This window comes from Gobio gobio (assembly GCF_949357685.1).
Source record: "Gobio gobio genome assembly, chromosome: 23".
Lineage (NCBI taxonomy): Eukaryota > Metazoa > Chordata > Actinopteri > Cypriniformes > Gobionidae > Gobio > Gobio gobio.
This window is the reverse complement of record NC_137119.1, coordinates 41402842-41419222: the sequence shown is the minus strand read 5'-3', so window position 1 is coordinate 41419222 and position 16381 is coordinate 41402842. Positions and strand designations below refer to the sequence as shown.

The 16381-nt window shown below is 38.6% G+C and overlaps 1 protein-coding gene across 7 annotated transcripts in view; it reads left to right on the top strand.

The window, feature by feature from the left end:
• The window catches only part of slc12a7b (solute carrier family 12 member 7b), a 160844-nt gene that overhangs the window by 89683 nt on the left and 54780 nt on the right, over positions 1 to 16381 (top strand). For all 7 annotated transcript variants that reach the window (XR_013815678.1, XR_013815679.1, XR_013815680.1 and 4 more), the window contains exons 2-6: positions 2502 to 2596; positions 5768 to 5899; positions 10148 to 10294; positions 14596 to 14650; positions 14838 to 14968. Coding sequence is in view for 4 of the 7 variants with exons in the window: in XM_079806376.1 (XP_079662502.1) it covers positions 2502 to 2596; positions 5768 to 5899; positions 10148 to 10294; positions 14596 to 14650; positions 14838 to 14968 (560 nt within the window). In the remaining 3 variants the exon portion in view is untranslated. The remainder of the gene's footprint in view (positions 1 to 2501; positions 2597 to 5767; positions 5900 to 10147; positions 10295 to 14595; positions 14651 to 14837; positions 14969 to 16381) is intronic.

Genomic DNA, 16381 nt, shown 5'->3' with positions numbered 1-16381 from the left:
ATTCTCTCTTCATGCAGCAGATATTCTCTGGCTCTGAATCTTACAACAGTTCAAACACAAGCGATTTATAGATTATCATGACAGAATATGAAGATGGTTAACTCATAAATTCATCAACTAACCCTTCCGAAACATCTCATTCTACATGTTGTCTCTTCTTCTTGAGTCTCTCCATCATTGTCCGACCCCGGTTTGATCATAAAAGGCTGAACAGTTTCTGATATTTTCAGTGTGTGTCTGCGTGAGGTTATTAGAGCTGCTAACACAAGCTCTTGAAGCTCCGCCCTCTTCCTGAAAGGGGGCCAGCAGCTCATTTGCATTTAAAGGGACACACACAAAATGGCGCATTTTTGCTCACCCTCAAAAAGTGACAATTTTAAGTGGGGTATTTTGGGCTAAAACTTCAACCCCTTTAATGCATTTTCTTAATGCATAGTCCTTAAAATCGAAGTTGTGTCTAACTTTTTTGTTGTTAAATATCTGGTCATTCTGAAATGCATCGGATTATGGCAGTGAAATAGGTTTTAAACTGCAATTGTGATTGATTTATTGACAATAACAGCAGCTGCAGTTCTGAACACAAAGAGTTGCTCAACATTTCTCATGTAAAACAGGGTTACACTTCATTTCGAGACGTTCTACTAACTACAAGTACCTTTTGCAACTACATGTCAACTAGCAGTGATTAGAGTATTAGTAGACTGTTGGGTTAGGATTATGTATTACTAGAATAAATTGACATGCAGTTGCAAAGTTATAGTCAGCAGAATATCTGTCAGGGAGCAACAAAATAAAGTGTTAGCAGATATTAAGCAGACAGTCTACTAATACTCTAATGAGAGTTGGCTGACATGCAGTTGCAAAGTTACTTATAGTTAATAGAATGTCTAAAGTGGACCATAGATCATCGACGATAACAAAGAGTGACACAAAACCCTTTGAATTTAAAGGTACATGGTCTGAAATGCTCTTGACACATCCTCGTTTCTGATGAACTGTGTGAGATATCAGGTCTCTCATGAGCATTTGTTGTCTTAGGGCTTGTATCTTTTAAACAGGTACAGTAGCTTATACAGTTAACAGTTGAACACCTCAACTCAACCATCTTATCCAGGATGTTTTGTACTGTAGAAATCATCAAATCATTCAAATCCATCCGTGTATTCAGTGTGAGCTGTGATTTTAGCATCACTCTGAGTACTTTAGACACAAAAATTACAGTTTCAGACCAGTTTGCAAATGCACTATTGTTTCAAGCTGCATTAGAAAGTCCACATCCACATTAGAGCATCTTGTGGTTTTATTGCATAATCATACACAGATTTTGATGGATCTTCAAGCTGGTCACATTTGTATTTGCAGGCAGGTTTCCAAAAGCTGTCTTTTTTTTTTTTTAAGTTTACCATTAAACATACGATTGGACTTTGTTGTTTACAAAGTTAAACAGGTTAAAGATATTTAACTTAGTATCTTGTACCATTGCACTGTAAAAAATGATTTTTTTGAAGTTGTAAACAAGAGGTAGGATACATAAGAAAATACTATTTCACATTTAGAAGGGTTCTTGACTCAATTTTAAAGAACCCTTTATGCCAAAAAGCTTAAATTTAAGGTGGAATGTCATAAATGATTACATATTGCTTTCATGTTAGTGGGTTGTTTACTTTTTTTCCTAGTGGTGATGTATGTTTATGAGCTGTTTAATTCACAGATTTGATTTAAAATAAAAAAAAATCCATAAAATGAAAAAAAAGTTGCTGCCTTAAATTTTTAAGTACAATCAACTTGGATGTTCAAGTCATTTGACTTTAGTTGAAATTAGTTGAATCTTTTATAACTTATTTTAATGATTTAAAGCAATGTAAAACATATGTTGTCAAAATCATATTTTTTTTTTTACAGTGCATAGAAGAAGCACCTTTTCTTCTATGTCTATCATATATAATTCAATGTGTTACTTGTCATTATTTGTCAAATTGACGTGATTTCAGAGTGAGAATTGCTTAGTTTAAGCTAAGAAACTCCTGGAACAGTGTCTCCCTGAAATGATAGGTCTGAGGAAATGAATAAAGCGATGCAATCTGAAAATAAATCCAGCCCAGTCCAGATGTTTATTCAAAATCACTGCAATTTAACATCTATATATAACCACAAAACCCAGGCGGATCAGTGGGTGAGCGACTTCCACCTCCAAGTAATTGCATGTTTTAAGCTATACATTTCAGGTTTTATAACCTCTTCATGACAGGACACCATATGCCATCGTCCTCTCTGAACATCAGTCTGACCGCTGAACCGTAGAGGACATCGATCACCATCATGCTCTAATTATAGGAAAATCATTAGGTCTGACCTACGGCAATGGATAGGAAGTCAAGTCTAGTTTTTCCTCATTTACCCCAAAGATAACAGACCATAAACACCTTTCAGTTCTGTTAGCAAACAGGGTTTTAATGTCTTTCCATTGCTCATCCATCTGTCTATTTGTCTTTCTAATACAGGTGATGGAAACCCAAGGGAAAGCAGTCCGTTCATCCATAACACAGATGATTATAAGGGAACTCTATATGATGGGAAAAACATGGCACTTTTCGAGGTACTATCTTTAAACTTCAACGTTTTTAAATGTTTATATGTATCAATATGATTGAACATTGCTGCATGTTCTTTGATTAACAGTGGTGCGACCACCATTTCTGTTACACGTGAGAAACATTAAACCGCACTACTCGTTTGAGCTGCATGGACCGTTTCTCAGCTCGGAGCCATAATAGAGAGCGCAAGCTAACACACGGGCCGATCTCGATCACATGACACCGTTTCTACACAGCGCTGGAAATCCAAAGCGCTTGAATTCACCACAGAATTAATAACTTGACTACTGCGAGATCTAGTGGGAGCGTTCAGACCAGAATTATCTGTTATAAAGCACAGATATCAGATCAAACAGAGCTGACGTGGAGACCAGGAGCGAAGATCAGGGGTTTTAGTCACAAATCACCAACATTCACCATGATTTACTGTAGTAACACCCCATGGTATAGTGAAAGAAATAGTCAAAAAACTATTTTTTATTTTATTTTACAATATTCATCTCAGTTACGACCTATTGAGACTACTTTTCAAGGGCTACTTTTAACTACTTTTTTCAGCACTTAAAAGCTCGAAATATTTTCCAATGTGATGTAAAACTAAAAGTTTAAATGTGTACACTCTAGGCTTGCTACGATAGTCGGTGTTGCCGGTGTTACCGGTGTCCAGACTCAACACCGGTTACATCACTTGCCCACCGTGGCACCGCCCACCGTCTTTTTGATTTTTTTATAGTAATAAAATAATTTAGTTCAGTTAGAGAACAGACAATACAAATAAAAACTGAACGTATCTGCTTAATAAAGCAGGATCCGACCGTGAGTCTCGGCAGCGGCAGGAGTCATTCATCAGATTTAAGAGTGAGGAGCTGACGGAGATGATCGCGGAAGATTTGGTTTCAAAGCCAAACGTAAAAGCGCCTATTTAAGGGAGTTTGTCATTTGTTTTGTTGTTGTGTTTTTCATTAAAAATAATAGACTAATGAACCCACAATTCAAGCAACCCGCAGCCGAATTGGCGCTAATTCAAAACCGAAAGTTAAATGTGCACGGCCGCACAGAGCGCGCATTGTTTCCTTTCGCCTGGCTCCGCAGTGTGAGCCTCCGCGCTACGCTGACTGCGCGCATTTCTTTTTGCCGCGCGCGCGCTCGTGCGGGCGCGTCGAGTATAAACGAGGCTTTACGGACGAACTGTTATTCATTCATGGCGTGCATCTCAATCATAGACTGATCAATGCTTGATCAGTGCCCTGACTACTGAACTAGGGAACTGATTGAGACGCACCCATGGCTTCACAGAGCGCGCATTTACAGACGAGCTGTCATTCACGTGGGTGAATACGCAACACTGGCGCGTTTTCAGTTCAGAGCGGTCGTGTGCATGTTACTTTCGGTTAGATAGAATTAGTGATTTAAAAGCCTCCGCCGGTGATACCGGTATTACCGGTGTTGTCACACATCAATTAACCGGTGGGAAAATTTCCTCACCGTCACATCCCTAGTACACTCTAAAAAAAAAAGGTTCTATATGGCACCAAAAATGGTTCTTGGCTCGTAATCATAGGGGAACCTTTTTTTAGTGCTATATAGCACCAATTTTGGTGCTTCAGTGGTTCTTCAGCGGTTTTTTGACTGTATAGCACCTCTGAAGAACCGCTGAAGAACCACTGAAACACCAAAATTGGTGCTATATAGCACAAAAAAAAGGTTCCCCTATGATTACGAGCCAATAACCATTTTTGGTGCCATATAGAACCTTTTTTTTTTTAGAGTGTAGGCCACTTTGTTTGCTTGACGAGCCACAACCAGATCAAGATGTTTGGTCTGGGAACACACCATTGTCAGGGCTCAATCCGAGGGGCGGGATAAACGGTTGTCTGTCAAATTCACTCTGCACGCAATAGGATTTCGCTACAACCAACCAGAGCAATGAAGAAGGTGAAGCGGAGCTAGTTGATAGATTTAACTTTCGCCGTATCCGGTCGGCAAAACTCCGAACACATCTTCCTTTCTTAAGAATGACTTCAGTGGCGTTCTTTGTTAGCAGGGAAGTAGCACGCGTAACCGTCGCAACTCTGCCGTCATTATGTTAAGCCCGCCCACCGACTCTATACACGATGTGATTGGCCTGACCAGAGTTTGGTTTTTCAAGCTCGCAAGCCAACGGAGAGTTTCTAGATGACCGTGGCTGCAAATTACATTTGCTGCCGTTAGGGTGCGTCTAGATTTCTAGGCTATCACTTTGTGGCAAACAAGCACTTTTATTTAAAAAAATTAATGAAATTACCACTATAACCAGTAGATGGCGGCAGAGGAGGTTTTTGCACATTACTGTTGTTGGTAAAAGTTCATTTTACCTGCATATCAGTTCAAGCTCAGTGCTTCACTGCTAAATTTCCAATGAACAAACATGTAATATTATTAGTTACTGCACTTATTAACAAACAACACAAAACAATATTAGTTTTATGATTAAATTAACTTTATCATACATTTTCCTCCAGCTCCACCAAATCAGGCGCTGGTGTCACTGCTCTCAAATGTTAGTCTGGAGCCCTGATATATAAACATTTTTGTGCATGTGGAACAATTTACAATTTTCATCAGCAACCTCGCTAGACATTTTACTTTTGTGCTTTTAAATTTTCATTATTCTCAAAGCTGATTCTCATTAGATTCTCTACTTTACTTATTAGTTTTTGCTATCTAAAATATGAATTGCTAATTCAATGGTATTTTAATAGTACAATAAATACTACTATGATATGTTACATTACTTAAATAAATAATGAGCTTAAATAATGTAAGAATTCTAAAAAATATGAATAGCCAAAATTCTTCTTTTGATTTTGACCCAGATGTGTTCTTGATATCACATTCAGTCCGAACAAACTTTGTGTTTATTCTCAAGCCTATATTCGTCATCAAGCCTATGTTTTCCACATTCCCGTTTCATGTTTATGATCACAAATAAAGTAATTCATGGGTCATGATGTTTATTTTTGTATAATTTTATGATTTCGGATGGACAAAGCTGTTATTACGTCCTTTGATTCTGGCCTCTGCATTTATTTTTACCGTTTGAGACATTTATAGAGGTTTGAAAGGAGTCGTTTGTGTTTGCTGGTTTGGAATAAAGTGGTTTTCCATCAAACGCATGACCTTTACACTTTCAGGAGGAGATGGACAGCAATCCCATGGTGTCTTCGCTGCTCAGCAAGCTGGCCAACTACACCAACCTCACGCAGGGCGTCAGAGAGCACGAGGAGGCCGATGAGGACGAAGGTGCCAAGAAGAAAACAGTCAAGGTAACGTACTTAATTAAATTCCTAAAACATCATAAAGACAACTGGACAAACAGATTTACTTAGTAGTTAAATCTAGTTTTTCCAAATGAGACAACTTACCAAGGTTAAAACTTTTCAGTCTTTTAAAGACTTTCAAAGACTTGTGCATATTTTTATTTCAACTCGTCTGGATTATTGTAATGTCCTCTATCTTGGCATTAGTCAGGCCTCTTTATCTCCAGACTGCAGATGGTTCAGAACGCTGCTTGTTGACGGGTACACGAAAGTGGGAACATATTACCCCTATTCTCGCCTCTCTTCACTGGTTACCTGTCCAGTTCAGGATTCATTTTAAGATGTTTTTAAATCTCTTAATGGTTTAGCCCCCAGATATCGTTCAGACCTGATTATGCTTTATGCTCCGCTAAGGGCTCTAAGGTCCGCTGACAATTTGCTCTTAGTTGTTCCACGGGCAAAGTTGAAGACCGAGCATTAGCTGTGGCGGCCCCGAAGCTCTGGAATAGTTTGCCCCTCTATTTTAGACAGGCTCAAACACTTGCTGTTTTTAAATCTAGCCTAAAAACATATTTTTATAGTCAGGCATTTGACACCATCTGAGAGCTGCTTTCTTACTGTTTAATTGTGTTCACGCCAAGCGAATGGTCTAAAATGGTTGTACCTCGTCTCTTAATGAATCATGGGTGTGTTTTGGGTGTAACGAGCAATAAACCAATCAGAGTCTCATCTCCCTTTCCCTTTAAAAGCCAGTTGTGCTCGCACCATGGCGGATTCTCTCTTTACATGTGAGCGGAAAGACTGAACGCTTCTACTGAGAGGAATTCTTTTATTTTTCATATTTAAAAAAATGTGTGTGTGCTGTGTGTCCCTGTGTGTGTGATAAGCAGAGTGTATGCGCGTTGTGCGCCGCCTATAGGCTCATATTACTAACACACCCTTTAAATAACACAAACAATACTTTGCTATTGACTTTAGAGCAGGTTTGTGTTGGTTAATGGTCAGTAGTTTTCAGTTCCTCACAATAGCAACACTCCAACAATGCTCCTGAACACACCTGGTGTTCAGACCAGATGCCCATGGGCGAACAGATGCGCCAGTGCATTTGATATTTAAACAAAGACTACATTTACATGGACAGCAGTAATCTAATTATTGTCCTTAATCTGAATAAGACGATAATCTGATCAAGGTGTTTACATGAGTTGCTTTTAGAATATTCCGTTCATGTTCCCGTTTTACATGTTAGAACATAGTTCGATTAATGGCACGTCATTACGTCCCCATGCCGCGCAACTTTCGTGGGTCTGTTAAAATCAATGGGCTCAGGCAAACCGCTGTAACTTTAGGCTACCTGCGGGTGTCGCTGTCGGACAGTGTTCCTTTATAAAAACGAGTGATTTTATACTTTTTAATGTAATATATAATATTACAAAAATAAATATGTAATATATATATTGTGTCTTTCAGGTTTTTTTGAAGAGACACTGCCCATCTTGCCTCCTTCTTGACAGCCTACATTTCGAATAATAACTTTGATAAATGATGAAAATTGAGGTTTCAAAATCGTGATTGTTTCAATAGTTTTTTTCTGCCGTCGAGCCACAAGCGCTCATTGAATGGCCATATGGCTTGCGAGCCTAGAGGTTCCCGACCGCTGTTGTAAGCAGGCAATTATGAATCTGAGAGTACAGAGACAAACTTATTGTATTTTACTTTTACAGTGAGCAGAATTATTACAACACAAAGAAAAAAATATAGAGGAGGCCGTGTCAGAATGAGCAGTCAAGCAAGACACGCACCAACCATAGCAACACGTCATGGCAACGACATTTCAAACTGACAGATACGTAAAACATAAACGGGACATTTGAGCGCCTTGTTACTGTTTTGTACGCGCTGTTATATTAATTATAATTCAAATTCTGTTTTATTTGTCACATTATTATTGATGATTGTTGAGAGGGGCACTTTTGATACATTTTTAAAAAGGGCAGGGGCTCGAGCGAGCTCCCAAAGCCCTCCTCCGCTCTGCACTTGCCTGGTGTGTGTGTGCGTGTGTGTGTGTGTGTCCTGTCTCAAATTGCGGTGAAAACTCCTACATGACGTTAATAGTTAGATTAAAGTGTATACATGTCTACAATGCATTTCGATAATGCGACTAAAACAGGCATACTCCACATGTCTTAATTCGATTTTTGTTTAATTCGAGTATGGCTTTAACCGGATTAAGGTAATTAGAAATCGCTGTTTACATGGGAGTTTCTTAATCAGAGTATGGTCTTAATCAGATTAATATCGGAGTATTGTTGTCCATGTAAACGTACTGAGTCAATGTGAAGCTGGACATGAAATTGATAATTGCGTCAAGCTGAAACTAGCAAAAAGCACTTGCCTGGCGCTGCATCGCGTCAGGTGTATGATAGGGCCCTACATCTGCAGACATGAATGAAAGAAGCAGAGCTTTCAGAAAGATGTTTGACGTTTGCGTCTGTGTCCTGTAATCTAAAACAAATCACATTCTCTACATTCTTTCTGCCTTTGACAGGAAATTAATACAGGTCAGATTGTTTGGAATGTCTGGTTACGGAAATTACCTGAAGTTCTCAAAATTCTGTTGTTGCACGCTCTTGAAGATAAAGGTTATAGATTGGCATTGATGGTTTCATGAAGAACCTTTAACATCCATTGCACAAAACGTTCTTTATAGAAATGTTCAGGAAAGCCAATACATTTTTGTTTGAATAGACGTCGTGTTGAATTGCCCTGACAGTACAGAACAGACTGTCTCTCTCAGCCTCATTTTTATTCACTTGAAAAAATATGACATCTATGGTTGGTCTTTAGCCTTATGCAAAGATGTATTAACATATGCACAAATGCAACAATTTTCCGTTTCAAACCCAGGGGGCATCAACATTTTGAGTGCTCGTGGTCATTGCTGGCAGTAAGTAAAAAATGTTTAAGCAATGGCCAGTCAATACCCACAAAACCACAGTCCCCAGCCAGTCTCCAGGCTCTGGGCATCTGTGATTGGTGAAACGGGCCACGGGGCGACGGCGACGCGCTCTTTTTAGTCCTCGGACTGCATCAAACTGCTCAAGTCATCTTGTGAAGAAGCGAAATCTAGGAACCTCTTGATTTTAGCGTTAATTACTAAAGTTCATCCATTGCCGATTCCAGCGGGAGCAGTCAAGAGCCGTTCATCTCACTGTGGTATGCGTTTATTCGTTTATGAGATTTTTGGTCGTGCAATGATTGGTTATGATTTCTTTTGTATCAAGATGGAAGCAGATCATTTGGGAGGAAACACTGAATCTCAGCCACTGGAGGGGGAATCTCAGGATCATTTACAATTTGAATGGATAACATGGATTATCCCTCTTTTAAGGCTAAAAGCTTCCGTTGAGACATTAAATGTCCATTTAGACGCACAGCGCTTAAGGATGAGATCTAAATCTGGTTTGCATTGCATATTGCGGGTGATGTTTCCATCGTGTTAGTTTGTCTCTTGTTAAAACGGGTTCTTGAAGCACTTTAGGTTCAGCAAAGAAATCTCTTTATATCAAGAACTATGATTCTTGAGTTCCTATATGGTCATTTGGAGATTAAAAATATAGTTTCATTACAGGTTCTTCAGATCAGTATTTAGATTTTTGGGTCTATAGAGCATCAGTATACAAGTTTATTATTGTTAACTAATTAATTAAAACTAAAACTATAAAACAAACGTTCTTTACTTGAAATCAACGAACTGAAATAAAATAAAAATAAAAGTGCAACCAATGCAATGCGACATTTCTCCTTTTCATTTAGTTGAACTTAAAAAGTACTAAAACTGAAATAAAATCTATACAGAAATATTTTCATCTAAAATAACTAAAACTAATAAAATAGACAAAGACTGCATGAGAAAATTAACAATAAATGTTGAAAATGATTGTGCATGATGTGCAACAAAATGACTAAAACTTTAAAATGAAAACATCAAAACAAAAACGGATTAAAAAATATTATACAATGAGGTTTTGGGATATGATTTATGATAGGATATGGTTATATCAATGATACTAAAATAAGTCACTTTATGTGTGTGTTTTAAGACCTGTCCTAAAGAATAAAAGTCTTGTTTTTTATATTTCAAACTGTATGTCCCTACAATATTTTACACTGAATTATTGCATGCATGCACAGTCATTTTTCAGCATGAATTTATTGTAAAGATTCTCATGCCGTCTCCTTTGTGTCGTCCAGAGTCCACAGATGGGGACGTTTATCGGCGTCTACCTGCCCTGCCTGCAGAATATCCTGGGAGTGATTCTCTTCCTGCGAATGACATGGATCGTGGGAACGGCGGGAATCCTGGAGTCCTTTATCATCGTGTCCATGTGCTGCTCGTGTGTAAGTCCACCTGATCAAACCGACAGCGGCTGAGGAAGCATTAATGAGCTTCTGCTAGTTTAGATGTAAGATCTGATTTTGCCTAGATAATGTGTTCTAGATAAGACACTTATGAGGTTCATTTGAGTTAGGATGCTGCCTTAGAAGCATAAGAGAACCTATTGGGTCCATATCAAATACTGGAGTCACACATAGAGTGTGTGTGTGTGTGTCGATCAGTTCAGTCCGTTGATCCTGCCGGTTAAGTTTAGCCTCCTTCCTCTTTCGTCTGAACTCACACGTGTGTAATATCCTGTGCTCAGAAGTCTTTAACACTGACGCTTATTTATAAACCACATCAGACAATGGGATCAAGCGCCTAATTCACCTCAACCTTTACTGACTAGTGTCATTATGTGTTTCCGGTGATTGTGTCACGGTCAAGTTTCACTCTTTCTTACAGGAACCATCAAGATCTCAGCGCTGGCGCTTTAAATGATGTGTATTAGAGATAAACGGCAGACGTGTGATTGAGCCTCATCTTCTCACTCCTCACTTAGGAAAATGTTAAATCAATATCAAAGCAGTGCAACCGTTTTTCTTCCTGAATGTGACTCATTTTTGAGTGGAACGGGGAGGAAAAGTGCAGGACTGATAGCATTAATCAGGAATTGATTGGATGGTGAAAGTTTTTCTGTGAGACAAATGTTGAAAAGTTCAGAAAGGAAAGTTATTCATTATAGAAGTGGAGAAAGTTATTGCACGGATTAATGATTACAATATGCATCAATACATTTCATGTTGAATTTAAGGGCAGATTTTTTCATGGCAATATTTAGTTTGCACATCTCAAGCAACTTAAACTATACATCTATACATTATGTATATACAACATAATCTCTGTGTGTGTGTGTGTGTGTTATTTTTAACAGACAGTTTAACAACAGGCTTAATTTAATCGTGAAGGATTAGTTCACTTTAAAATGAAAATATCCTGATATTTTCATGTCTTTCTTTCTTCAGTGGAAAAGAAATGAAGTTTTTTGAGGAAAAAATTCCAGGATTTTTCTGCACATAATGGACTTCAATGGGAACCAATGGTTGAAAGTCCAAATCAATGCAGTTTCAAAGGAAGGGCTTCAGAGGCTCTGACCCCAGACGAGGAACAGGGTCAAATACTAAGGCCCCGTCCACACGAAGCCAGAGCTTTCCCAATCCAATCTTTTTTCCCCTATATCCGCGTACAAACGAGAGCACTCAAAACGATGTAGTACACATGCCAGGCCAGTATGTGGCGCTGTAATCCTGCCACAGAAATACACTAAACATGGAAAAGAAGAGTTGTGGCTAGAAGAGGGACAGGAAGTGAGGCAAAATAACATAACAATAAATTAATGTGCTACTTGCCAGATTGTGTTTTATTAACGCCTACTCCTATCCCAACCCTAAACCTGCCCTTACAATAAAGCAAATACGTTAATTAAATGGCACAGTATTAATGTGCCCGTAGCTGTATCCCTTTCTAGTCTTTCAAGCAAGCCGCAGCCGAATTGGCGCTAATTCAAAACCGAAAGTAAAATGTGCACGGCCGCACAGAGCGCGCATCGTTTCCTTTCGCCTGGCTCCGCAGTGTGAGCCTCCGCGCTACGCTGACTGCGCGCATTTATTTTTGCCGCGCGCACCCTCGCGCTCGTGCGGGCGCGTCGAGTATAAACAAGGCTTTACGGACGAACTGTTATTCATTCATGGCGTGCATCTCAATCATAGACTGATCAATGCTTGATCAGTGCCCTGACTACTGAACTAGGAAACTGATTGAGACGCACCCATGGCCTCACAGAGCGCGCATTTACAGACGAGCGGTCATTCACGGTGTGTGCGCACTGGCGCGATTTCATTTCAGAGCGCTCATGTGCATGTTACTTTCGGTTAGATAGAATTAGTGATTTAAAAGCCTCCGCCGGTGATACCGGTATTACCGGTGTTGTCACACATCAATTAACCGGTGGGAAAATTTCCTCACCGTCACATCCCTAGTCACACGTGACCTTTCCGACGTGATGACATCATACGCCGTGAATAATCACAACACTGAAGTCGCGCATTCGTGGTTAAAAAGTATATAAATGTTTATTTTTTCCTGAAAATGGCCGATGGTTTGTCTAGATCAGACTCTATTCCTCGTCTGGGATCAGAGCCTCTGAAGCTCTTCCTCTGAAACTGCAGTGATTTGGACCTTCAACCATTGGTTCCCACTGAAGTCCATTATGTGCAGAAAAATCCTGGAATGTTTTCCTCAAAAAAAATGATTTTCTACTGAAGAAAGAAAGACTTGAACATCTTGGATGAGATGGGGGTGAGTAAATGATCAGGATATTGTCATTTTGAAGTGAACTAATCCTTTAATGCTATAATTAAGGAAGAAGGAAAGTACTGTTATGTCATGGGCGTCACTAGGCCCTTCAGCCCCCCTAAAATTCTGTCCAGCCACCCTTAAAAATGTGTGATTAACCTTTCAAACATATGAAACTGGCGGCAGGCCTTGGCTTCGTCACGTTTTTTAATCTGTTAATCAGTGTGTTCTTCAATCCGCTGTGGCGGCGAGCAGAGCGCACGTCAGAAGCAGAGGTGTGTGTGTGTGTGTGTGTGTGTGTGTGTGTGTGTTGATCTGAGCCTCATTGGTCTGTCACCGCTCGTCAATGTCAACATATTTGAGAAAACCAATCAAATCAGAGTAGGCGGGCTTTATGTTCACAGAAGCTGCTGAGGCGGAGCACGAATTTTAGCAGCAGGACTCGACGACAAGTGTGAGATATATCGCTAAACTAAACATTTCATATTTGACCGCTGCTTCTTGAAGACAGAAATGTTAAAAAAATGACAAAATATTCAGGCAAATTAATAAACTTTTGTCTAATTTCGCCATTTTGAATTGAAATAGGCCTATGTAATGTCATTTATAATATAATTAACAAACAAGAAATATTACCAAAGTTGTGTTCTTCAGATTAGGCATAAGATTAATATTAGGGCTGTCAAAAGATTAATCACGATTAATCGCATACAAAATAAAAGTTTGTGTTTACATAATATATGTGTGTGTACTCTGTTAATTATTATTTATATATAAATACACACACATTCATGTATATATTTAAGAAATATTTGCATGTATATACTGTATATACATTTATATAATCTATAATATATATAAATATAAATGTTTTATATATAAAAATTATATTTTTTTCTTAAATGTATACATGCTTGTGTGTGTATTTATATATAAATAATAATTAACAGAGTACACACACATATATTATGTAAACACAAACTTTTATTTTGGATGCAATTAATCGCGATTAATCTTTTGACAGCCCTAATTAATAGTAATGAATGTGTGCATATTGTAAATTAATAATTCCATGTGTAGCTCTCATTAAATAAAAAAGCTTGTATTGGGCATAAGATTAGTAATGAATGTGTGCATATTGTGAATTAATTTAATACATTTAGTTACCTAGATTTTTGTTAGCCTTCAGTAAATTAACATGTCTATGAAAATTATTCATAAAACATATAAATATCAGTTAAACATATGTTTTACTGTATTCACTGACAAAAATGGAAAAACTTAATCAGTCATATCTGCCCACTGAGATGGTTTTCAAGCTATTGCTATCAATTTGTTTGGCGTTCAGAACATCTTGAACAAATGTAGATCATAGAAATCCAAAACAAAATAATAAACATCCAATATCCTAATATGCATACTAATAAGCTACTCATTAATAGTGATAGTTAACTGTGGGCTGAGCCCCCCTAAAATGAAAATCCTAGAATCGCTAATGTGTTATGTTACTGTTTATATTTAAATCACAACCTACAACCCTCATATCTTACATAATCAGCATATAAACTGAACATATTGAAATGCATGCTGGATATGAATCTGAGTATAACCAGAAACAGCGTTAAAGTGTGGCTGATGATAATGGCAGGAGGAATGTCAGCTCTTTGTGTCTAGTAAAGATCACTCAGTCGTCTTCATTCAAAGCGCTTTATTTGAACCGCTAAGCCTGCTGGAGGTTCATGGACACTAATTGGCTTTAGTCCAGCAGCTTTTCAGAGTCCAGAGCGAGAGACGCAGGGATTTAGTGTCAAGGACACTCCAACACTAGGGCCGTGTTGCATAACGCCCAGATGCAGATGACCTTTAACAGGAAAAACTAAAGGAGAACGTCATTACTGTACTGTGTTATCTTTATTGAGTCTGACCGCGTTTACTTTCTTCTGTCTCAACTAATAATTGTTTTTTTCAGACAATGTTGACCGCCATATCAATGAGTGCCATTGCTACAAACGGTGTTGTTCCAGGTATGACATTTATCATTCTCAACTTGTATTGAAACAGGAAATGACAGCATGATAAACCTCGAACGCCCAAGCTGTGTGTTCGATTATGGGGTTTGTGTAACCGGTAGAAATGCATTGCTGTGTGTGTGTGTGTGTGACCCTTTTCTGTCCTGTGTCACATTTAACTATGTCTGGTGCTGTCCCCCAGCTGGAGGCTCTTACTACATGATCTCTCGGTCCCTGGGCCCTGAGTTTGGAGGTGCGGTGGGCCTGTGCTTCTATCTGGGCACCACGTTCGCCGGGGCCATGTACATCCTCGGCACCATCGAGATCTTCCTGGTGAGTGTGTGTCCAACTAAAGGGCAGTCAGATTAAGTCCAGAAAATCCAGAGAGAGATTTTAGTAACTGCTAATAAGCCACTGTGACGTAAGGATCATCTAAGAATAACTCCAGACTCTAAATTAAGGAATTATGTCATGTTTATTGTGTGATATATTCATTATTTATGACATATTTGCAACGATTTTACTGCCTATATAAAATGAAGCACCATTGCTAATATGTTGACGAGTTTTGTGATTGAAGATTTGTGAGTATAAAAGTGTTTATTTTACAAAAAATAAAGTGAAAGTAAATAGACATATTTTTTATAATATTGCATGTATATAATATATATTTTTTTTAAATGCTTAAATTAAATAAATAATACATACTTCTATGATAGATGGATGGAATGACAGATCTATCTATCTATCTATCTATCTATCTATCTATCTATCTATCTATCTATCTATCTATCTATCTATCTATCTATCTATCTATCTATCTATCTATCTATCTATCTATCTATCTATCTATCTATCTATCTATCTATCTATCTATCTATCTATCTATCTATCTATCTATCTATCTATCTATCTATCTATCCTTCCATCCATCCATACGTCATTTCATCCATCCATCCATCCACCCATCCGCCATCTATCTATTCGTAATTCCATCAATCCAACCATCCATCTATCTATCTATCTGACATTCCATCAATCCATCAATCCATCCATCCATCCATCCATCCATCCATCCATCCATCCATCCATCCATCCATCCATCCATCCGCCATCTATCTATTCGTAATTCCATCAATCCATCCATCCATCCATCCGCCATCTATCTATTCGTAATTCCATCAATCCATCCATCTATCTATCTGACATTCCATCAATCCATCCATCCATCCATCCGCCATCTATCTATTCGTAATTCCATCAATCCATCCATCTATCTATCTGACATTCCATCCATCCATCCATCCATCCATCCATCCATCCATCCATCCATCTATCTATCTATCTGACATTCCATCAATACATCCATCCATCCATCCATCCATCCATCTATCTATCTATCTGACATTCCATCCATCCATCCATCCATCCATCCATCCATCCATCTATCTATCTGACATTCCATCAATCCATCCATCCATCCATCCATCCATCCATCTATCTATCTGACATTCCATCAATCCATCCATCCATCCATCCATCCGCCCTCTATCTATCTGACATTCCATCCATCCATCCATCCATCCATCTATCTGACATTCCATCCATCCATCCATCCACCATCTATCTATCTGACATTCCATCCATCCATCCATCCATCCGCCATCTATCTATTCGTAATTCCATCAATCCATCCATCTATCTATCTGACATTCCATCCATCCATCCATCCATCCGCCATCTATC